The sequence below is a fragment of the Natrix helvetica genome (assembly GCF_964273705.1).
Source record: "Natrix helvetica genome assembly, chromosome: 1".
In the NCBI taxonomy this organism is placed as follows: domain Eukaryota; kingdom Metazoa; phylum Chordata; class Lepidosauria; order Squamata; family Natricidae; genus Natrix; species Natrix helvetica.
The window spans coordinates 62041291-62063886 of NC_138548.1; the positions used below are offsets into that span (position 1 = coordinate 62041291).

General features: G+C 36.5%; 1 protein-coding gene across 5 annotated transcripts in view; it reads left to right on the forward strand.

Moving 5' to 3' along the window:
* HECTD1 (HECT domain E3 ubiquitin protein ligase 1) overlaps positions 1-22596 on the forward strand; it is a 76865-nt gene that overhangs the window by 42229 nt on the left and 12040 nt on the right. Inside the window, exons 18-33 of one of the 5 annotated variants that reach the window (XM_081936865.1) lie at positions 187-281; positions 672-777; positions 2189-2323; positions 2401-2540; positions 2865-3188; positions 3597-3763; positions 4268-4444; positions 9182-10018; positions 11976-12197; positions 16922-17055; positions 17375-17531; positions 19378-19600; positions 20831-20885; positions 21073-21255; positions 21972-22182; positions 22273-22355. In XM_081936865.1, coding sequence (XP_081792991.1) covers positions 187-281; positions 672-777; positions 2189-2323; positions 2401-2540; positions 2865-3188; positions 3597-3763; positions 4268-4444; positions 9182-10018; positions 11976-12197; positions 16922-17055; positions 17375-17531; positions 19378-19600; positions 20831-20885; positions 21073-21255; positions 21972-22182; positions 22273-22355 — 3249 coding nt within the window. The remainder of the gene's footprint in view (positions 1-186; positions 282-671; positions 778-2188; positions 2324-2400; positions 2541-2864; positions 3189-3596; positions 3764-4267; positions 4445-9181; positions 10019-11975; positions 12198-16921; positions 17056-17374; positions 17532-19377; positions 19601-20830; positions 20886-21072; positions 21256-21971; positions 22183-22272; positions 22356-22596) is intronic. The other 4 variants (XM_081936867.1, XM_081936866.1, XM_081936868.1 and 1 more) reach the window with 4 other exon arrangements.

Consider the following 22596-nt stretch of genomic DNA (forward strand, 5'->3'; position numbering starts at 1 on the left):
CAAAGCATGTGAAATATTTATAAATGCCTGGGTTAGCATAATAAGGCAAAAAACTCTAAATTTTAATAGCATGATAAGTGGCTCTAACCAATACAGATATAGGTTATTTTTGATTAAGATTCATTCATACTTAGTGTGTGGCCTGTTATTTTTTTGCTAGCATTAAATTGTATTTTCTTATCTTAGAATATGGATTACAATTTGAAACAGGACTGTAGTCAATTAGTGGAAAGAATAAATGTGTTCAAAACAGCTTTCAATGAAAATGAAGATGATGAAAGGTAACTTAAAGTCACTGAACATATTACAAATGTATTATGACATGATAAACATTTTATGATGTTTCCAACAGTAAAAACAAACAAATATTGTATTAAATCACCCCCCCAAAAATTATTAGCCAATGATTGATTCAATTTGCCCATTTCTTAGGGCAGTGCTCTTCTCCTTCCCAGTATATATGGATTATTGCTACAGTTCTCTGCACTTAGCAGGAACTGCCATTTTTTTTAGAACAACATTTTTTATTCCCCATGTTTAGCTATGCAAACAATATTTTCTAATAAATGGAGTTTGATACTTTGGTACATTGTACACTGTGTCTAATTTGAATTTTTTTTTGAAATAATATATTCTCCAAATATTTTATAATGTTTCCTCTTTGTTCATAGTCGTCCAGCAGTTGCATTAATTCGGAAATTGATAGCAGTACTAGAATCTATTGAACGACTTCCGTTACATTTGTATGATTCACCAGGATCATCATATAATCTCCAGGTAATTTTTCAGTCCTATGGAAATCTGCTTTGTCATGTTGTTGAGGAAGTTACAGTTTACAGCTATGTGATTTTTTAAAAAAATATACAAATTCAACGACAAACATTAAAATAACTGCTGTTATGTAACAGTTAATTCAAGAAATTTGATTCTGAAGGAAGGGTGGGGGGAAGGTGCAATTCCTGCACAAGTGCATTCCATAACTTGGGAATTTTATAGGGCCTCATTCTTAACTGCCGGTCTTTGGTGATAAAGTTCCAGATAATATACATTTGCCCTTTTTTACCTAGAGTTGGTATTGTTCCATTTATATAACCTGGAGATGAGGCTAGGATCCTTGTCCTTACCCTTTCTTCTTTATATATAAAAGAAGATGAACAAGATTAGCCAGATCAGTTGGCACATTGATGAATTCATATTTACAATTAGCTGAGATGCAAGAGAGAGATGAAACCCTTATTGTTGAGTTTCCTTTTTTTCTTTAAAAAAAAACAGTCTCTCTGAATTACATGTTTTGGCTAATGTTCAGCTAATCACCAATATTTATTATTGGAGCATATGACAGAATCTCCGTGGCAGGTATGTTTGGAAGAGATACGTTAGATCAAACAACATCATTTGTTGTTATAGTTCTTTGGTTAGCGTATATGAACTGGTTTGAAGGACAGTGTTTGGCTCCATTATGTGGTCCAGTTTCTTGTGATCTGTTGAGTTATAACTTTGTTTGCAGCATGGTTGTTCATTGGTCTTTAAATGCTGCCTATGGGATTGTGGTTTGGTGTGGTTATAGCTCATTCTAAGCTATAAACAGATACATTGAAATTGACCCAATCTACCAACCTTTTAGAATGAAAGAATAACATCAACCATAATCCCGAAGGCAGCATTTAAATACCAATGAACAGCCACACTGCAAACAAAGTTATAACTCGACAGATCACAAGAAATTAGACCACATCACAAGCAGCCGATCAAATCAACCTGAAACCGGACCATGACATCCTCAGAAGACATCCAAACAATACCAGCACTAATTTACATCACACAGATGTACTTAAAACCAAGGACTATGACTCAGCAACTACAGCCAACCAATCACAACCTGAGATCAGGCCAGGACTCAGAAAGTGCTCCCCTAGACAAGCACAATCCAAAGCGCCCTGAAGATGTCTCCTCAAATCGGGACGAAATGTTTGCAACCAAATCGCCAAGCTTGAAGCTCAAACCAACAACAACTTTCTTCATTATTTCAGAAAAGGGCATTACACTCAAACTATCGCTTTGATATATGAATGTAATGTGCACTGAAATTAGTTCTCAGTTTCCCAAAATAGGAATCTTTGCTTTAATTTAAAATTGTACGTTTCGTAATTCATTAAATGAAAGTAAAATTTTGTTACATTTTCTATAGATATTAACAAGACGGCTACGATTTCGCTTGGAACGTGCTTCTGGGGAAACAGCCTTGATAGACCGAACGGGCCGAATGTTGAAAATGGAGCCCTTGGCAACAGTAGAGTCTTTAGAACAATATCTTCTTAAAATGGTGAGCAAGATCCTTTTTGTTCATTTTGCAAATGCCAGGTATCCTGTGATGCTTTGGTAACCATCGTATTCTTTTAGGTGGCAAAGCAGTGGTATGACTTTGATAGAGCTTCGTTTGCTTTTGTACGAAAACTGCGGGAAGGCCAGACATTTCTTTTCAGACATCAGCATAATTTTGATGAAAATGGAATCATTTACTGGATTGGAACGAATGCCAAGTAAGACGTCAGGAATGTAATCAATTGAAACATATCTTAAATAGATTTTATAAAAACAGTCAGGATCTATTTCACTGATCATGTGATTTCAGTTTATTCTTCTAAAGTTAGGAAATGTAGAAGATTAAACTGATTGTGTTATTTATGTTAGCTGTTTGAACTTAATTCTTTCATCAGTAACTATGATTAGTTTCTCATTTTGAAATGTATAATATGGGAGTGCAAAACTTTACGCTTGCATGAATTATATGAAATATGACTTAATTTGTTCTGCTTTAAACTTACATGTATTGTGATTCATGAATATTAATGTTTTTGTTGTAGAACAGCATATGAGTGGGTAAATCCAGCTGCCTATGGGCTAGTCGTAGTTACATCTTCAGAAGGAAGAAATCTACCATATGGTCGTTTAGAAGACATCTTAAGCCATGAGAGTTCAGCTTTAAACTGCCATACTAATGATGATAAAAATGCATGGTTTGCAATAGATCTTGGTCTTTGGGTGATACCATCAGCTTACACCCTGCGCCATGCTCGTGGTTATGGACGATCTGCTCTCAGAAATTGGGTTTTTCAAGTTTCTAAGGATGGACAGAACTGGACAACTTTATACACTCACGTTGATGACTGTAGTCTAAATGAACCTGGGTATGTTTTTCTTTTGTTACATTTGCATCTGTGATAATAGTATACATTTAGGCCAATAATATTATGAAACATTCTGAAGTGACTAAATATATGAAGAATAATCTCTGGTACTAATGAATTCAGGAGCCTTTCTTGCATTCTTGAACTTTTTTGTGATTTATGGAAGGATTATTTTGCCGTTATTTTGCTTCCAGATCTTAGTTGGGGTTTTTTAAGGCTTTATAGTATACACTGTGTTATATTGTGAAGTAGAGTGGAGCACTGATTCTTTATTTTCAAGGTGCCTGGCTTTTTAAAATATTTAATCTTTATACCCCAAAATGTTATTTTGTGAGTGTGTTTTTGCTCATGTAAGTCTATTCTTTTTAAAAACCTGTAATTTTTGGTGCAATTTTCCCAAATGTAAAGTTCAACGGCAACCTGGCCACTAGACTCACCGAAGGATGAAAAACAAGGTTGGAGACATATAAGAATTAAACAGATGGGAAAGAATGCCAGTGGGCAGACACACTATCTCTCCCTGTCAGGATTTGAACTTTATGGCACTGTCAATGGTGTATGCGAAGATCAGTTAGGTAAGCAATGTAACATAATTGTTTTTTCATTATAATAATAATAATTGTTGTAATTTGGGCTCCTAAATTGTCTATTTTCCCAATATTTGTTGATGGCCATAAAGCAGAGGTAGGATTCAATTTTTTTTACTACCGGTTCTATGGGCGTGGTGGGTGTGGCAGGGGAAGGATACTGTAAAATCTCTATTCCCACCCCATTCCAGGGAAAGAATACGGCAACATTCCCATTCCAGCTGGGACTTGGGAGGCAGAGAATAGATTGGGATGGGGCCAGTGAGAGGTGGTATTTACCAATTCTCTGAACTACTCAAAATTTCCACTACCGGTTCTCCAGAACTGGTCAGAACCTGCTGAATACCACCTCTGCCATAAAAAGAATTTAATGTGACTTAATCAGCTTGGGTTTCAAGTGCATTTCAGCCACTTTGAGCCAGATTAGAATGTCTGATGAGGCATAGATTGAGTCAAAACAGGGTTTATAATCCAAATTTCACATCTGTTTAGGAAAAGCAGCTAAAGAAGCAGAGGCTAATCTGCGAAGGCAGAGACGACTGGTTCGTTCTCAGGTTCTGAAATACATGGTTCCAGGTGCTCGTGTCATCAGAGGAATTGACTGGAAATGGAGAGATCAAGATGGTAGTCCCCAAGGGGAAGGCACTGTTACAGGTGAATTACATAATGGTAAGCAGATATTTAAATAACTTCCTCTTCTCCAATGACTATTAAAATATTCTTGCATATTTAATCTAGGTGAATGGGAAAATGTCTATTCAGAATTCATTCATAACCAATTTCGTTGTATTTAAGTACAATGACAATAAAGATTATACTTATTGCAAAAACAATAATTGGTACATTTGACTGATAATTTGCTTATAAGTCATTTTGCTATTCCCTTTTGGGATAAGCAACACTATATGGAGTAAGAAAAAGAGTAAGAAATAGAAATCTCAAAAATAATGAAATGGGATAACAATAAGAAAAAGAAACTTAAAGCTAATTTACTCCAACATTTCATCTATACACTTCTTTGTATTCTTAAAAAAAGCAGCCTTGATTTCACCCAGTTCATATACTGGTTTATACATTATCTTTTGTTCCTTCTTACTTTTATAAATCTCATCAATTCCATCCAACTTTCTCACTCCTACCCTTTTTTTGATATGAATATCCTTTCCTCATACACAATATTTGCTTTGCAGCTATATTCTCATTCCTTCTCTCTATGTAGCTGTACTACTTCAGTATATTCCTTCTCACTAGCCACACACTTTTGCTTTCAATCAATATTAATTCATACATTGTTAACCATGAATCTATCTATCCCACATACTTCTCAAGAATCCTTTTCCTATTAAAATCAATTTATTTTTGCTTCTCCTGTCATATCCAGCTCTTATTTCCACATAATAAAGTGGACAATAACATGTTTTATAGAGACGTTTTAATTCCTTTGATCAGTAAAAGACCACCTAATGCTTCTTTTCAATCTATATTTGCAAATTTTAAAATATCCATCCATTTTTCTACTATTAATGAACATTCTACCAAGGTGTACATACTCATCTACTTGTTTTAATCTTTTTACCATTTATTTGGAACTTGCAAACCTTCATTCTATTTTCCTTGTCAGCCTTGGTATTTGATAATGTAATCTGCAGATTTGTATTCATCATTATATCACAGTGTCATCTATAGGAGTATATGCAAGCTTATGCCCCTAATCAATATACTTCTAATCAGTGGTGGGTTCTGGACCCCGGTGCAGCCAGTATGCAGGCATCTAGGCATCCTAGATGGGCATGCGCGCTGCGCATGCATGCACACACCACTGCCCTGGAACACCCAGCTGCTCGGCGGAGGTTGCGCAGGCGCCACACACTGTGCAACATGCGCAATGGGTCGGTCATGTTATAAACAACCATGGAACATGGGCAGGCAGGTGGGCCAAACGAGCCACCGTACCGGTAGAGTGGCCGATACTCCTGGCTACTACCGGTACGGGGCGGAACCCACCACTGCTTCTAATATTACAACAAGTATTTCTTATACATTTATTCATAAATACATTAAACTGTCAAGGGGATATAACATATCTTTTCTCAGTACTGATCCATTTGTAAGGATTCCATTCATAATGCTTTACTTCCATCATATGTCACTCTTTATTACCAGAAGCAAATTTCAGCATTCAGTATCTCTGGAAAGCTTTCTCAAAACCAAGAAATATACATTAGCAATAGCACTTAGAGTTATATACTGCTTTACAGCCCCCTCTAAGCAGTTTACAAAGTCAGCATATTGGCCCCAACAATCTGAGTCTTCATTTTACCGACTTCGGAAGGATGGAAAGCGGAGTCAACCTTAGGCCCCTCAGTACCAAACTTAAGGCTGTGGGCAGAGTTAGCCTGCAATTACAGTTCTCTACTCTGATGACACCTGTTTGGCTATGTTAAATGAAAAGGGCTTTTGCTGAAATTAACCTCATTTATGCTTTCTAAAATGTAAATGATTCCACAGTGCTAACCACAATTGTTTTGAAATAAGTTTGATTACCAATATTTGAAACTTAACAGATTTATTTCCAAAGGAAAAGAGAATAAGGACAATTGAGGCCTATGCTAGGTGACGTTCCTTTGAAAAATAATGAAATCTGCCGTTCTCTTAAAAATAACAATAATAGTGGATAAATAGTACAGACTATTGACCTAACCAAAAGAAATACAGAGATACAGTGGAAATGACATCCGTAGATATTTTCAAATCTAATCTACCTGGATGCAGGAAATTTTTCATGTTTAGTTCTAGAGACGTGTTTCAATAAAACTAGCTAACTAATAAAGAACACTTTGTTGCACTAGACCAAAATTCTTGTCTTCATATGATGTGAATGTAACATGCTTTTCACATATAGTAATGAAATCATAAGCATAACATATCTTATGCTAATTGTATAGGTTGTGCAGTGTAACTATAACCATTGTACCCTTATTTTTGATGTGCTTCACATATTGTATGAATGATCAATTATTCAAGAAAACTAAAGCCCTCTCTATATATAATATAATAACAGCTTGCTGTGGTCTTCTGGCTTCGCATTTTACAACTTGCCTTTTGTTTCTTTGGCTTTTATCAAGTTTACTATGCATTTTCTTACCTTGTTAGCTTCACTGGGATCTACCGTGTTTCCCCGATAATAAGCCCTTGTCTTATATTTTTTTGCCACCAAAAAAGGCATCAGGACTTATTTTCGGAGGGGGGGGATGTTGTCGACTGGCTCATCTCACTAGTGCATGTCACCTCCAGCCTCCTTTTTGCTGTCAGAGGCCTTCAGGAACTTCTTCGGCTGGCAAGGCTTTCTTGAAGGCCTCTGAAGCCGCTAACAGAGTTCCAGATCAATCCAAAGCTCTGTTATCGGCTACAAAGGCCTTCACGAAATTCTTGTTGGCTGCAGAAGAAATGGGCTGAGGTGTGAGAGGCAACTGTCCAAAGGTAAGTAGTAGGGCAGCTCCACACACCCCCATCCCCACCCTAGGTTAATTTTTACCCATACACCCTGAAGTGGGTGGAGTCTTAATTTGGGCTTATTTTGGGATGGATGGGTGGGTAGGACTTATATTGGGCGTACATGTAAAAATCAAGCTGGGACTTACTTTTTAGAATAGGTCGTATTTTCGGGGAAACACGGTAACTGCTTTTTTACCACTGTATACAGTCTAATGAAATTAAATTGGATAATGCTAAGGAGAACTTTTAGATTTTTAACTATACGTTTATAATTTATGTATTTAAATTAATTAACTGCCCAATTCTAATGGACCCTGGGTGGTGTACAAAAACTTAAAAAACCATAAAAACATCAAGAAACATTAAATCAGCAGACAGCCCACATTAAAATACTCTGCTAACAAAACCCACAAAATAGTATAGGGACCAGTAAATAGTGGCAAGCATCAGACTCAAGTTTGGAACCAAAGCTAGGTTTCATGGTTGTCCAGAACCCTAAGAGAGAGAGTGTGACATCTTTATCTTTCCAGACTCTAAATCTTTCTGCTTTTCTGTATATATGATTTTCACATTTTACAGAAAGTCACATTAAAATAAATCCTGAATTTAGTAATGTCAGGCATTCTCTGAAATAAAGCTATTTTTCTGATCAACAATAAACTGATATTTTAGCAGTTTTGAAGTATTAGGTTTTCTCAAGTTAGGATTTTAGATTTATAGCATGTAGAAAATAAGAGCCAGATTGATCTAGTGATTAAGACACCAGACTAAAAAGAGGAAGACCATGGGTTCAAGTCCTGCCTTAGCAATGAAAACCAGCTGGGTGACTGGGCCAGCCACTCTTTCCCAGCCAAACCCACTTTACAGGATTGTTGTTGCGAGGAAAACAGGAGGAGGAAGGTGTGTTGAAAATGTTCAGTTATTTGTAAAAACAATAAAGGCAGGATACAAATAAATAAATTGCTTTCTCATGTTTTTAAAAGTTTGTTCAAAATAAATGATAAACATGGAAGACAAATATGACACTTTGGAATTTATTGGACATTTCAATGCACATTTTATAATTACAAATTATATAAAAATGTTCATTTAATAAATATTAGATTGTCAATTATTTAAAAAAAAGTTTAAGCTAATACAGGTAATCCTCAATTTATAACCATTTATTTAGTGACCATTCAACGTCAGATCGGCACTAAAAAAAAAAAGACATGACAGTTTTTGCACTTATGGCCTCTGCAGCATCCCTGTAGTCATGTGATCAAAATGAAGATGCTTAGCAACTGGCATTTATTTATGATAGTTGCACTGTCCTAGGATCATATATTTTGCCTTTACCTCTAGCAGCTGCAAGTGACACTTGGAAAAGTTTGGCCTGCTTTTTCTTTTCCTACCTATCATCTCACATTGAGCAATATTATTTAAATGCCTAGTAGCCGTTTAGAGAAGGAGCTATTTTTAAAACCCTGGCTTGATGGTTTGATTGCTGCTTTATCTTGATAGTGATTAACAAAGGTCAAAAAGGAAGAGAGAAACATTTCTAGTAACTTAAGATTTTAAAATATGAAGGTATGAAGAATAAATAGCCATACCCTTTAAACATCCATATATTTCTTTCATGTAGGTCAATTTTTACATTTAAGGGAATTTTTTTTTAGTTGACATCAAATTCTGTTTCCAGCATTTGGATGGGTTTTCAAATCTGTAAAATTACAGTGAACAACCAGATAGCATCTACAACAATCATGCTGTTTGAGTTTTACATTTTTATTTTACTTCAAGTCCCCCTGAAGTATTTTTATAGCTCAGAATAATGGCCCGATGGGAAGCTGATCCCATGTTGTGGAGCTACTGTCTGACACGCTCCTTTCTGCTTTCTGCTGGGTCTCACAAACTCCTGTCCCTTTCTAGGCTGGATTGATGTCACCTGGGATGCTGGTGGCTCTAACTCTTACCGTATGGGCGCAGAAGGAAAATTTGACCTCAAGCTTGCCCCAGGGTACGACCCTGATTCAGCGGCATCACCCAAACCTGTTTCATCCACTGTTTCAGGCACAACGCAGTCATGGAGCAGCTTGGTGAAAAACAACTGTCCAGACAAGATGACTGCTGCTGCAGGCTCCTCAAGTAGAAAAGGAAGTAGCAGTTCTGTGTGTAGCGTGGCCAGTAGCAGCGACATCAGCTTGGGTTCGACCAAAATGGAACGGAGATCTGAAAATGTAATGGAACAAAATATAGTTTCGGGCACTGACGTCCATGAGCCAATAGTTGTCCTTTCTACTGCTGATGGTGTGCCCCAAACTGAAGTAGGTTCAGCATCCAGTGCAAGTACCAGCACCTTAACAGCAGATGTGGGCAATGAAAATGTTGAAAGAAAGCTAGGACCTGACAACTCAATCCGTGCGACTGGGGAATCCAATGCCATATCCATGGGAATTGTTAGTGTGAGTTCTCCAGACGTTAGTTCAGTATCTGAGCTAACTAATAAAGAAGCTGCTTCCCAAAGACCCCTTAGTTCTTCAGCAAGTAACAGACTGTCAGTGAGTTCACTGCTGGCTGCTGGAGCTCCAATGAGTTCCAGTGCAAGTGTGCCTAATTTATCTTCGCGGGAAACCTCTAGTTTGGAGTCCTTTGTCCGGAGAGTGGCAAATATAGCTCGCACCAATGCTACTAACAACATGAATTTAAGTCGAAGTAGCAGTGATAACAGCACTAATACTTTGGGAAGAAATGTCATGAGCACTGCAAGTAAGTAAAAAGTGTTTTGATAAACTGATATAATTTCTGTAGAAAAGAAAGTGTTCTTTTGAAATAACTTTGGGAAGGGCAATTGAATACTTAACATTAGCCATATTGCCCCATATTGTTATATGTTATTGGATTTAGTGCGGCTAATAACAGTCACACTGTAGAATGTTCCTTGCCCTTTTTAAAGGAGTTTGGTTTCAAGTAAAATAACTGTTTTTCATATTTTGTTCATTAAAACATCAAACATAATCTTCTCATTGCCATGCTATTTTCCTTTGATTTTATCTAATTGTATTAACTGTACCTTTAATTTTAGCCAATTATTGAAGTCCCAAGGAACGCATCTATGTGTTAACTAATATCTCCTCAGAACATTACATTTACATTTTACCTAATTTAGAAACACGTAATCTCTATGTTGTGACTTTGCCTGCATTCATTTTTCTTATATAGTACTTTTATTGAATAGCAGAGTTTGATTATTTTCAGTACAGAACAAAAATGATTGAATTTTGTTTTATAACACAACCGCTAGAAAATATAAAGCGTCACTTTGAAAACAAGTATATTCTACTGCAGTTTCTTATTAAAGAACTGGTAAAAAAAAAATCAGGAATAAATCCTATTTTGGGAAACGGAAGATCTACTACTAAGTGTGTTATACTTGAATGAATACAATGTCATGTAATTATTTAGTTTTTGTGTCAGCCGTTGCTTTTACTTAGCAGAGAGAGCCATTTAAAAAAATGGCTGTTACATGCAGTGAAGAAATAGTGAAGTTGTTTTTTTATAGAAAAGAACTTGAAATCATTAGCATCTGAAATGTAGCTAAAATGTAGCATAAACCATTTGAGGGGCTGCTATGCAGTTTTCATTTTGTTTTGGAATGTTATTACTTGTACTTTGGAAAATTAGAATAAATCAGGGTATATAATGATTGAGGACGTTTTTATGGAATCTTATGTAAATCAATGTATGTTGCATTACATGTTGCAACTTTAAACATTTAATTTTAAGTAATGAAATCAGTTAAATAGCTTAGCAGCCTCTATGATGTATTTTGCAGTTCTATAAACATTTTATTGAATCTAATTTTTCCATCCTAGAGCATCATTAAGAAAGGATCACTAAAAAATAATGATTGATAGCAGGTAGTGAAAGTTGGTTACGAGTCTTCAGTGTTCATGCCAGACTGTAGTTTGTTATGATACACTGCTGAACAAACCATGGTGTACAAATGGATAGCAAATCAGGAACTGAAGTGGGGAAGATCTAATGATTTTTAAGGAGAAGAACTATTGCACATCCTGAACATACAAATAAAAGCATGCTCGTTTTAAATCAGTAGAATTGTTGCCTGTAAGGTAATAATTTACCTTGAGTTAGATGGGGGGGGGCAAATAAATTTCATAAAATAAATAACTAAAATAATTCTTTATGGTGGCTGTTAAGCGTACACAAATCAGAAAAAAGAAATTTCTAAATATATTTCTACTTAGAAAGTGAAATGGAGATAGCAACTCCTACTTCAACCTTTCTTTTGATTCTCTGCTCCTGTCCTACTAAGAACAGCTGATTCGATGCAGTGGTGCTGTGAATTTGTAAAATAAGAAACATTGTTGAACTCTCAGTTTCTTTGAACAGGGAAGTAATTCTCACATACACCAACTCTTTATAATCACAAAGTTTTTATAATATGGATTACGCATCATATAATTATTAAAACTAGGTATGTGGGCTACTTCATAAGAATCACAGTTGCTTCTATACTTATTTTGATGTTTTGTTTTATTTAACGGTCTATTTTTTCTTGGCCTGTAGTTCTGCGTTATTACCATAAACTTAGTGACTTCTGTTTTTTACTTTTTTAATATTGATTTATTTTTAATACACAACACTCATTAATGCAAATTGTACTACTTTGGATTATTTATTTTATCTTACCATATCTTTATAGCTTCTCCTCTAATGGGTGCCCAAAGTTTTCCTAATCTGACTACAACTGGTACCACCTCAACAGTGACCATGTCTACATCCAGTGTTACTAGCAGCAACAATGTAGCCACAGCAACTACAGTTTTATCTGTTGGTCAGTCACTTAGTAACACTCTAACTACTAGCCTAACATCAACATCTAGTGAGAGCGATACAGGTCAGGAAGCAGAATATTCTTTATATGGTAAGTTTTATTTTTAAATGAACATAAGCAGATTTCCCATTCATGGTTTATTTTTGTCACAGGTTTTGTGCTTAGTAATTTCATTTACTAAAGCATATCAAATGATTGTTTGCCCCTTTATTAGCTACATAAAGGTCTCTTCACAAAGGATCTCAACTACTGTCAATGTTTCCATATACTTCAGTTCTACACACTCCTCTTACATAGTTGTCACTTAAGGTCCTTCTATATTGATATTTTAGTAGTGCTGTTTTGAAATGCAGGACATGAAATTTGAATGCAGTAGTAAATGAAACCATCATCTGTATACATGTATTGCACAGATTTATGGATAGTCTTCCTTATGCTTTGCTACAGTCATTCATTTGAAGAATAGGTTTACAACAACTACCATGGCCTACTTATAACAATATACCATAGATAGAAATTTACTTCTGTAAATGACCTCTTCTCATTCTTTTTCTTCATAACTCTTTTTTTGCTCCTCTCTAAGTTGGTGAATAGTGTGGGATATTTCATGAAAGAGCATTGGGATGTGAATAGATTCGGGGGCATTGTCAAGAATGTTGAAAGCATTTGCAGCTAGTAATTAGCATTTCCATAGTGTTTTTAATATTTAATGTTTGTTCAAATTCAAAACCTCAATTCCAAATCATTGTTGGTTTGTACATTGTGTTTGGAAGCAACACCAGGGCTAGTTTGTTCTTTTAGATATCTGCAGCAAATTATAATTATAAAAGATACAGAGCAGAGAAATATGATTGGATTTAAATGGCGAAATAGAGGCTTATTAATGATTTCAGCATAAATATGGTTACTTATTTTAAATATATACTAACACACTTTCATGTATTTAACATCCTTACAGTCCTATTGCTTCAGAGCTAATTGAAATTACTTCCATTTTCAATCTTCAATACAATACAACCTAATGCTGAGCTGGGAATTTTAAATATGATTCATTGAGCCAAATATAGTGGTATGCCTTATCTAAAATGTAAGAATTAATGAACTGGTTTATATGTCACATTGAAGCAGGAGCAAACATTACCTTGCTATGGCTTGGCATAAGATGTGAACCGATTCTTTAGAAACCCACAAAACAACAATGAAAAACAACTGAAGTGTTAACATTATATATTTTGCAGAACAAAACCCTAAGTATTTAGAATATTCTTGCCATAGGAAACAGCAGAAAGTCAACATGAATTTTGCTCCTTATAATACTGATCAGCCAATTTGCAGAAACTTTGTCATTTAAAAAAAACACACACACAGAAAAGCCTATGCAGTTCTAATTGAAATGTCTGTTGTTATTTTGAGGTACTACACCCAACACTTAGATCAAAGCATTGATTATCTCTTCCCATTTTTTAGGTTGCAATAGTAGTTTCCTTAATGTTCAGGAAAGGTTCCAAATAAGGAAACCTCAAGCCCAATTGTATTTCCATTGTTATAATATGTGGCTTCCTTACATGCTTGCAAATGTTGCCTAGTAGGACTGAGCTTGCTGTAGTATAGTCTTAATTACCTAAAAAGGGTTAACTAAAACAACAGCCAAAAAAATACACGTTTCCCAAGTATTATTATTTCAGACATTGCCAACATACCAGTAATTAAATATATGCATGCACTGGCTAAACAGGAGAGACCATGCTTTAAATACAAACCAGTAGCCGAACGTCCATGTGTCATCTCTGATTTCCGAAGTGTGCTTTGAAGCACATCTGCAAAGAGCATATACTTCATTTAAAATATCTGTAAACCAGTATAAAGCCTATTCTCTGATTCAATTAATTATCACTGAAGTTACTGTGCTCTAAACTATAAAATATAAAAACCAATAGATGTGAATTAAATTGGGAAGAAGGTCAATCTGATCTGTGTTTATGAGAGCCAAGAGCAGAATCAGATGCGGAATGGTTCCTCGGTGAATTCTTGTTTCCCCAGCCAATAATTTCCCCAAATCACTCCATCAAGGCCTCAGCCAGTAGTAGCTGTGGGCCTGATGGGACTCTAGGTTGACTCAGCCTTCCATCTTTCTGAGATCAGCAAAGGGAGGACCCAGATTGTTGGAGGCAATATGCTGACACTGTAAACAGCTCAGGGAGTTCTGCAAAATACCATGAGCCAGTATATTATTCTTAAAGTGCTACTCTATTGCTACCGACCAAGGTAGACTTTAAACGTGATAAAATGCAATGCATAGTCCTCTTGCATAGTACAGAATATTGGAGACTTTCTGCTAAAATTGCAACACGAGGATGCGAGTGTTGCAATAACTCCTCTGAGCCTTGCAATAGCTCTGCCAAGTTATCTTCATATCAGAGAAAAGAATTAAAGACTATTTCATTCAAAACACTGATTCTTGAAAACAATTGTTTTTTACTTAAATTCATGAAACAAACTCTGGGAAAATTTGTTGTTTGATGTAGGTCTGTGGACATCTTTATTGTTACCCACAGGGAATTCTGATTTATTTATGTATTTACTTTTTTTAAAAAAATATTGTGATGTCCAAAACTATTTCAGCATGAAATACTGATCTACAAACACCTATTCTAATAATAGAGTAATGGGTGATTTACATCCATTGTTAATCAAGTGCTAACCAGTGGTGGGTTCCTGCTGGATCGCACCGGATCGCGCGCGCTCCCTTTCAGCGCTCCACCTGGCTTGCGCGCTCCCTTTCAGCGCTCCACCTGGCTTGCGCGCTCCCTTTCAGCGCTCCACCTGGCTCTCGCGCTCCCTTCCGGCGCTGAAACCGGAAGTACAGTCTTGCCCCGCCCCTGGCGAAGCAACGACGCCTGCCTGCGCTCCACCAGCTCGGCTGGGAACGGAGATGTTTCCTCAGCGGAGCGGAGCGCCTGAAAAGTCTTTTCAGGCGCTCCGCTCCGCTGAGGAAACATCTCCGTTCCCAGCCGAGCTGGTGGAGCGCAGACAGGCGTCGTTGCTTCGCCAGGGCCGGGCAAAACTGTACTTCCGGTTTCAGCGCCGGAAGGGAGCGCGAGAGCCAGGTGGAGCGCTGAAAGGGAGCGTGCAAGCCAGGTGGAGCGCTGAAAGGGAGCGCGCAAGCCAGGTGGAGCGCTGAAAGGGAGCGCGCAAGCCAGGTGGAGCGCTGAAAGGGAGCGCGCGCTATCCGGTGCGATCCGGGAGGAACCCACCACTGGTGCTAACCCAGAACACTGTTCTGAAATCCTATCTCTCTCCAAAGAAAGCAGTCAACATCTGTATTATTATCCAGTAATACAGTAGCCCTGGAAATGGCACTGGGTAAATTAAGTGAGGGTCTGAGACGGAATTAATATATTGGGATGAGAATGTATAGACCACAGTTGTTAGGTACGCAGATTGGGAAAACAAATGGTGATATTTTGAACAGGAGAACAATGACATTTTTCATCATGTCTTCTGACTGCTAGTTGGTGTTCAAGGATGTGCCCTGCTAGTATTCCGATTGTTTGTCCTACATAGTGGCCGTTTCAGTCCTTATACTGTATGTTCTACATGTCTCCTGTTTTTTTCTCCTGGGGCTGCTAGGATGTTTTAGAAGGCTTTAGTTGGTTTGTGTGCTACACTGATGTCATGTGGATATAATAATCTGTTGCCGGTTTCTGAGATGTATTTGATGTATGGCAGGTGGTGTTATCCTATTTACAGCTTATATTGATTGTGCCGTTCAGGCACTTTTTGATGAGGTTGTGTGGGTATCTACTTTGTTGGAAGATGTTACATAGATGACTTGTTTCCTTTTTCTGATGTTCAAGGCAGCTGCACTGTGTTTGTGCTCATCTAAATATACCGTGTTTACCCGAAAATATGACCTGTCCTGAAACTAACACCTTGCCACATTTTTCGCATGGGCAAAAATATAAGCCCACCTCCGAAAATAAGCCCCCTTGGACAATCCCCCCCTCCGCTCACCGACCTAGCGGTATCCCGAAGGTACCAAGGCATGGGAGCCGGGGCAGGCGGAAAGGCGCTTACATTGCTTGGCGCCTTCGGAATACCGCTAGTTTGGGGAAACACAGTAGGTAGTCCTCGACTTACAGTCACAGTTCAGTCTGTTGAGTCCCTATTGCTTAGCAAAATAGTTGTTATGTTGCAGCAATAATTGTATGGGAAATGAAATCAGGCATAGAAAATTAATGCGTTGTTTTATTTAGGCAATAATTTTGAATATAATATATTGTTCAAATTGCTATAGTAAGGTAGCAATCATTTGTTAGACTTGTAAGTAATTACAAAATTCTAAAAATAATTACAGAGATGATTCTTCAGGGTTTTATCACACTTTCTGAAGACAAGAAGTGGAAATTTGTCTTTTATGAGTCATTATTTTATTGCTATTGTGAAGTTTTCAAAAGTGTATGGAGGAAATAATAGGTATAAAATCTCATTCTTATCATACATGGGATAAACAGCATAGTTCTATTTTTTTTTCCATTTAACATTAAGATTAAAAATTAGATCGGTTTGGGTTTTTATTTATTACAAATAGTTTTCCATTCTTTTTCAGGTTATTTTCTGAAATCCTTTTTCCTTTTTCAGCTGAATGTTGCCCTAATTTGTCATAATTTCTTAAATAGGTTTCAGTCCCGTTTTCTTGAACATCATGCTAAGTGAGCTGCTTTTTCCTGTTCCTGCTTTGAATTTATCAAATCTATCACCAAGCTATCTTTCTTTTGAGACTACCTTGTGGTTATCTATGTTTTTCTGTGTAGATTTCCTTGATAGTTGTCGGGCTAGCACTTTGTTGGCTGAATTAGATGATGATGAAGATCTACCAGAGCCAGATGAGGAAGATGATGAAAATGAAGATGACAATCAGGAAGATCAGGAATATGAAGAAGTAATGGTACAGTGTATATGCTTCAAATGTTCTATTCTCTCTCCATTTATTCCAGGTCTTGAATTTAAGAGAGATTTATAATTGTAGCAAAATTTGAGCAGCTTATGCAAACCTAATACTGTACGTTTGCTTTTTTTTTTTTTAGCCTTTTGATGAATCACAAAGTACAAATGATTTATTTGTTGAATTTGGGCTTAAATCTAACTGATAAAAGTTTTCCCTTTTCCTCACAGTTTTTATGTTTATGTATGCTTTAAATCAAATGGATATTTTCAATTAGTCCTACATATTTTCAGTTACTTCCATACCATAATGTTTTAAATAGGAAGAAGAAGAATATGAAACAAAAGGAGGACGTAGAAGAACATGGGATGATGACTATGTGTTAAAACGCCAATTTTCTGCTCTAGTACCTACCTTTGATCCAAGACCTGGCCGTACTAATGTGCAGCAAACAACTGATTTAGAAATTCCTCCCCCAGGTACACATGAGAGCAGTTTTTAAAATATGGGAAAATCACATTGTGTGAATAGCATATCAGAGGAGGAAAACATCTGATTTGCGGGAGGGGGAGGGGTTTTTTGAGCCACGACAATGGAATTGTTTGGTTTGGGTTTAGTGAAATGTTTGAACCAACTTCCATGGTTTATGTAACAACATTATTAGACGTGGTATTACTAGGATAATTCAGATATTAGAAAACACATTAAGCTGATAGATACAGATATAAATATAAAATATTATATATAAAATCTTTGTCCCTGAAGCCAATTATTGGATTAGGAGAGAAAAAACTGTTATACCAACAAATCTCCCATGCTACCTTCATGTTGGAATAAAACTGTAGGTGTTCACACCTTTTTCAGTGGAAACAATTGAAAACCAGGGATATTGAGTAGAGGCTAATTGTGGGACTTAAAGGAATAGAATTTGAAGGAATGGAATGGGATAAATAATTAAACTATAAAAAATTTTTACTTGTACTTTAATGAATTTATAGGTTCTTCTCTTTCTTACATTTTAAAAGTAATTACTTAAGTCAGTGTATATCCGGGATGGTGAACCTATGGCACCCGTGCCACAGATGGCATGCAGAACCATTTGTCAGGGCACACGAGGCCCTGGTTTCGCGCTGTTCAGGCTGGGCAGATGAGTTCAGCCTTTTTTAAAGCCATTTTTCTCCCTCCCCAAGCTCCAGAGGCTTTATAGGAGCCTGGGGAGGGGGAAAAGAGGCCCTCCAGAGGCTTCAGGAGCTTCCCTGAAGAGGCTTCAGGAGCTTCCCTGAAGCCTCTGGAGCACAAAAAACCAGCCCTATGGGCAAACCGGAAGTTCGGGAACAGACTTCCGGTTTGCTTGTAGGGTCAGTTTAAGCCCTCCGGAGGCTTCAGGGACCTTCAGGAAGCTTCCTGAAGCCTCCGGAGGACTAAAAACGACCCTACGAGCAAACCGGAGGTCACTTCCGGTTTGCTCATAGGGTCGGTTTAAGCCCTATGATTGCACTGTATGATACATACAGATCAATTACATTGATCAAGTGCTGTGCCAGCAGAAACACTTACCTTTCTACTGTATTTCTCTCTCTCTATTTCTCTCTCTATCCCTCTACCTACCTACCCACCTACCTACACACACTCTCGCTCTCCCTACTTACCTACTGTATTTCTCTATTTCTCTCTCTTGTTTCTCTCTCTATCCCTTTATCTACCTACCTAACTACTCTCTCTCTCCCTCCCTACCTACTGTATTTCTCTATTTCTCTCTCTCTCTATCCCTCTACCTACCAACTTTCCTACTCTCACTCTCTCTCCCTACCTATCTACTGTATTTCTCTCTCTCTCTCTTTCTATTTCTCTCTCTATCCCTCTACCTACCTACCTACATGCTCTCTCTCTCTTTCTCTCTATTTCTCTCTCTCTATATATATATATCCCTTTATCTACCTACCTACCTAATTACTCTCTCTCTCTCCCTCCCTACCTACTGTATTTCTCTCTCTTTCTCTGCCTGTCTATCCCTCTAGCTACCTACCTACTTTTTTTAAAATTTGCCTCTTCAAAACCTTGTTGCATCTTATGCTCCAAAAAATACGGTACTGCTCATGTTTATTGTTACCCCTCTACCAGTGTTTGCTTTCTGGAAGACAACTACAATTGTAAGGCTGTGGGTTCATTCCTTAAATTCCGCCTTAACAGCCCCATTGCCTTTATTACTTGCACATTTAACTTCGTTGTACACAAAGATTGCAGCAGTACAAATTTACTTGAGTTTGCAGGTGCCTCAGAAAATAGTAAATTATTACTCATTTTTCATCAATTCATTGATTGCAGGAACACCTCAATCGGAACTCCTAGAAGAAGTTGAATGTATGCCATCACCACGTTTAGCACTTATCTTGAAAGTTACAGGACTCGGTACAACTCGTGAAGTTGAGCTACCCTTAACAAATTTCCGGTCAACTATATTTTACTATGTACAAAAATTACTGCAGCTTTCCTGCAATGGCAATGTGAAATCAGATAAACTTAGGCGAATATGGGAACCAACATATACGTAAGAATTCAAGAACATTTTCATAATTGTAAAACAATCTAAAATTGTAAATTTATATCTGCTTCTCTGATAGTAAACTACAGTAAACACATATATTTCTGAATAAACTTATGTAGGGACATTCTATTAAACAATTGTTAATACATGTCAGAAACAATATCTTGAAATATTTCAATATTAACAATACTGTGTCAGTCTTTGGGGTCATTAATTCTTTATTGTTTTCATAGCTTTTATCTTTGCTGTGATAAGTAGATGTGGATTGAAGAATTAGGTAAAATACTTTAAATGCATCAAAACTAATCAACTTTTTTTATTTTTTAATTAAAAAATAAGTTTCAAGAGCAATTCATTTGTGGAATGAAGAGTTGTATTGGTTGCTCTGACATTCTGTGCTGGGTAAAATTTTCAAATATAGAAATGCTTCAAAACAATTGAAATTTGGACCATTTCATATTTGAGTAAAGTGTTTTGAGTATATAACTTCATTTTGAATTCAAAAGACCTCTTTTGAGCATGTGATGCCCTTTCCTGATTTTTGGGGCAGTATCTTAAGTTCAAAACAATCTGCTTTGTTTTTGAAGCAGCTGTTATGCAATCAGGTGCATCGAATTCTTGGTTAAATTTGAGATAGCCTGAATTTGAAACATTTTGCAAACTTGTCATCTGAAGATTATTTAACATTATATTATGAAAAAGAAAAGGAAAGAAAAGCACTTTTCTCTTCACTTTTTCTACAGTGTGTATAAATTTATATACATGTATGGTGCTCTCCTCCGCTTTTTTTTCTAAACTAAACGTAACTTCATAAAAATTGTTTTATTTCTTTGATCATTCTAATAGTCCTTTTCTATCAAATTTAATGATGCTTCAGTATCCATGATTATGTACAATGACAAACAGTTTACACTACATATTTTGAATTATATCATCCATAGTTTATAGCCATATTGTCCAGGGTTTATCTGGAAGTATTTATTTATTTATTTATTTTCTTAGATTTTTAGACCGCCCCTCTCCCAGGAAGGGACTCGGGGCGGTGTACAGTCAACACAAATAAAATCGGTCATAATAATAAAATACATTTAAGATACATTTGGAGGGGGAGATAGGCCAAAATATCTGGAGAGCTTCAGTCCTGTTGGACAATTTATAATTTAGAAATAAGTTATTTGGCAAGGAAAATCTAGTTGAAACTATATAAATAACTCTGATCTTTTTTATGTTTAGAATTGTATACAAAGAAATGAAGGATTCTGATAAAGAAAAAGACAGCGAGAAAATGGTGAGAATTATCTTAATATTTAGATGTTTGCAGTTTTTGCACCTAAACAGCTTGAAAGCTATGCTAAATTAATTTTGTTACATAAGTTGTGAGTTATTTCATAAATGCATGTTCCTAGTGAAGCATAAATTTAAATCTTTCAAGCTTACAATCAGGAAAGGCCAACATTAGGTGATTCCTGTTGTAGGGTTGCTGGTCAATAGAGCATGTGGAGCAGTACCTTGGCACTGATGACTTACCAAAGAATGATTTGATAACCTACCTGCAGAAGAATGCGGATTCAGCCTTTCTGCGTCACTGGAAATTAACTGGCACTAATAAAAGCATTAGGAAAAACAGAAATTGTTCCCAACTCATAGCTGCTTACAAGGTATATATCTGCATCTAAAAGTATTAATTTGGAAATGTATGGTTTTGGTCTTGTGAGATAGATTTGATATGAAGACTAACATTGTTTCTTGATTAGGTGTCATTAAATGCTGTTGTCATAGATAGCTTTTACAAGCTGCAGGTTTTTTTTTTTTTTTTGTATACTTCTGAATTGGTGAAGTAATGGTATCTTTAACATAATGCCTAAATCTAAGCTCCAGCTTGAATTACGTATCTTATTTTTTGTTTTTGAATTTTTTATTTATTTTTATTTATCAAATTTAGAAACTGCCCATCTTCCTTACAGAGGAACTGTGGATGGAGTTCAAATATCTCAAATATTAAAAACCTAAAAACTAGAGGCAAGGATAGTAAAAATTCAATATCAGAGTGCTAAACAGTCCCACAGCTTGCATGCTCCTCTGAGAAACCCATGCCAGGTGGCAGAGACAGGTTTTTAGACATTTCTGAAAGGCCAGGAGTTTGGGAGCCTGCCTCACCTCTGGAAGGAGGGAAAATATTCCAAAATAAAGGGGGTGGGGGTGGTAACAGCAGAGAAAACTCCCTTCCTGGATCCCAGCATTTGAAATTCTATATATCTGATAGGGTCCACAAACATACCTTCCCCGCTTGATTAAGTGGGATGGGCTGTTGTAACGGGTCAAGTTCTATTATAAACTCAATTTGTATTTATTTTTCTTCTGGTAATTCATGCAGGATTTTTGTGAGCATGGATCAAAATCTAATTTGAATCAAGGAGCTATTTCCACACTTCAAAATTCAGACATTCTTAGTTCAATTAAAGAACAGCCTCAAGCCAAAGCTGGTAATGGACAGAATTCCTGTGGAGTAGAGGATGTTCTGCAGTTGCTCCGTATTCTCTACATTGTTGCAAGTGACCCTTTTTCTCCTCGAACTTTACAAGAAGGTTAGTAGGAAATGGCCGCTAAAGTTCCCCCCCCCCCCTAAAATTCTCTATTAAGAAAAGATGAAATAAAAAATTATGTTATTATTTCAGAAGACGAACAGCTCCAGTTTAATTTTCCACCAGATGAATTCACCAGCAAAAAAATTACCACAAAAATTCTTCAACAGATTGAGGTGATGTATTATTGGAAAATAATTTTTAAGATTTTCAGTTGTATGCTCTTTTAGATGGTTCAGAAATTTAAAATATGATTTTGTTGAAAAATTAATTCTATGACTATGCCCTTTATATATGATCTATTCATCATATATATCTGATCGGTATTCATTTCACAAATCAAAATGTAAAGAGAGGCTATCTATCTGGGGGCTAAGGAGATATCCAATGTCAAATAAAACTAATGTAGCCAGTTAC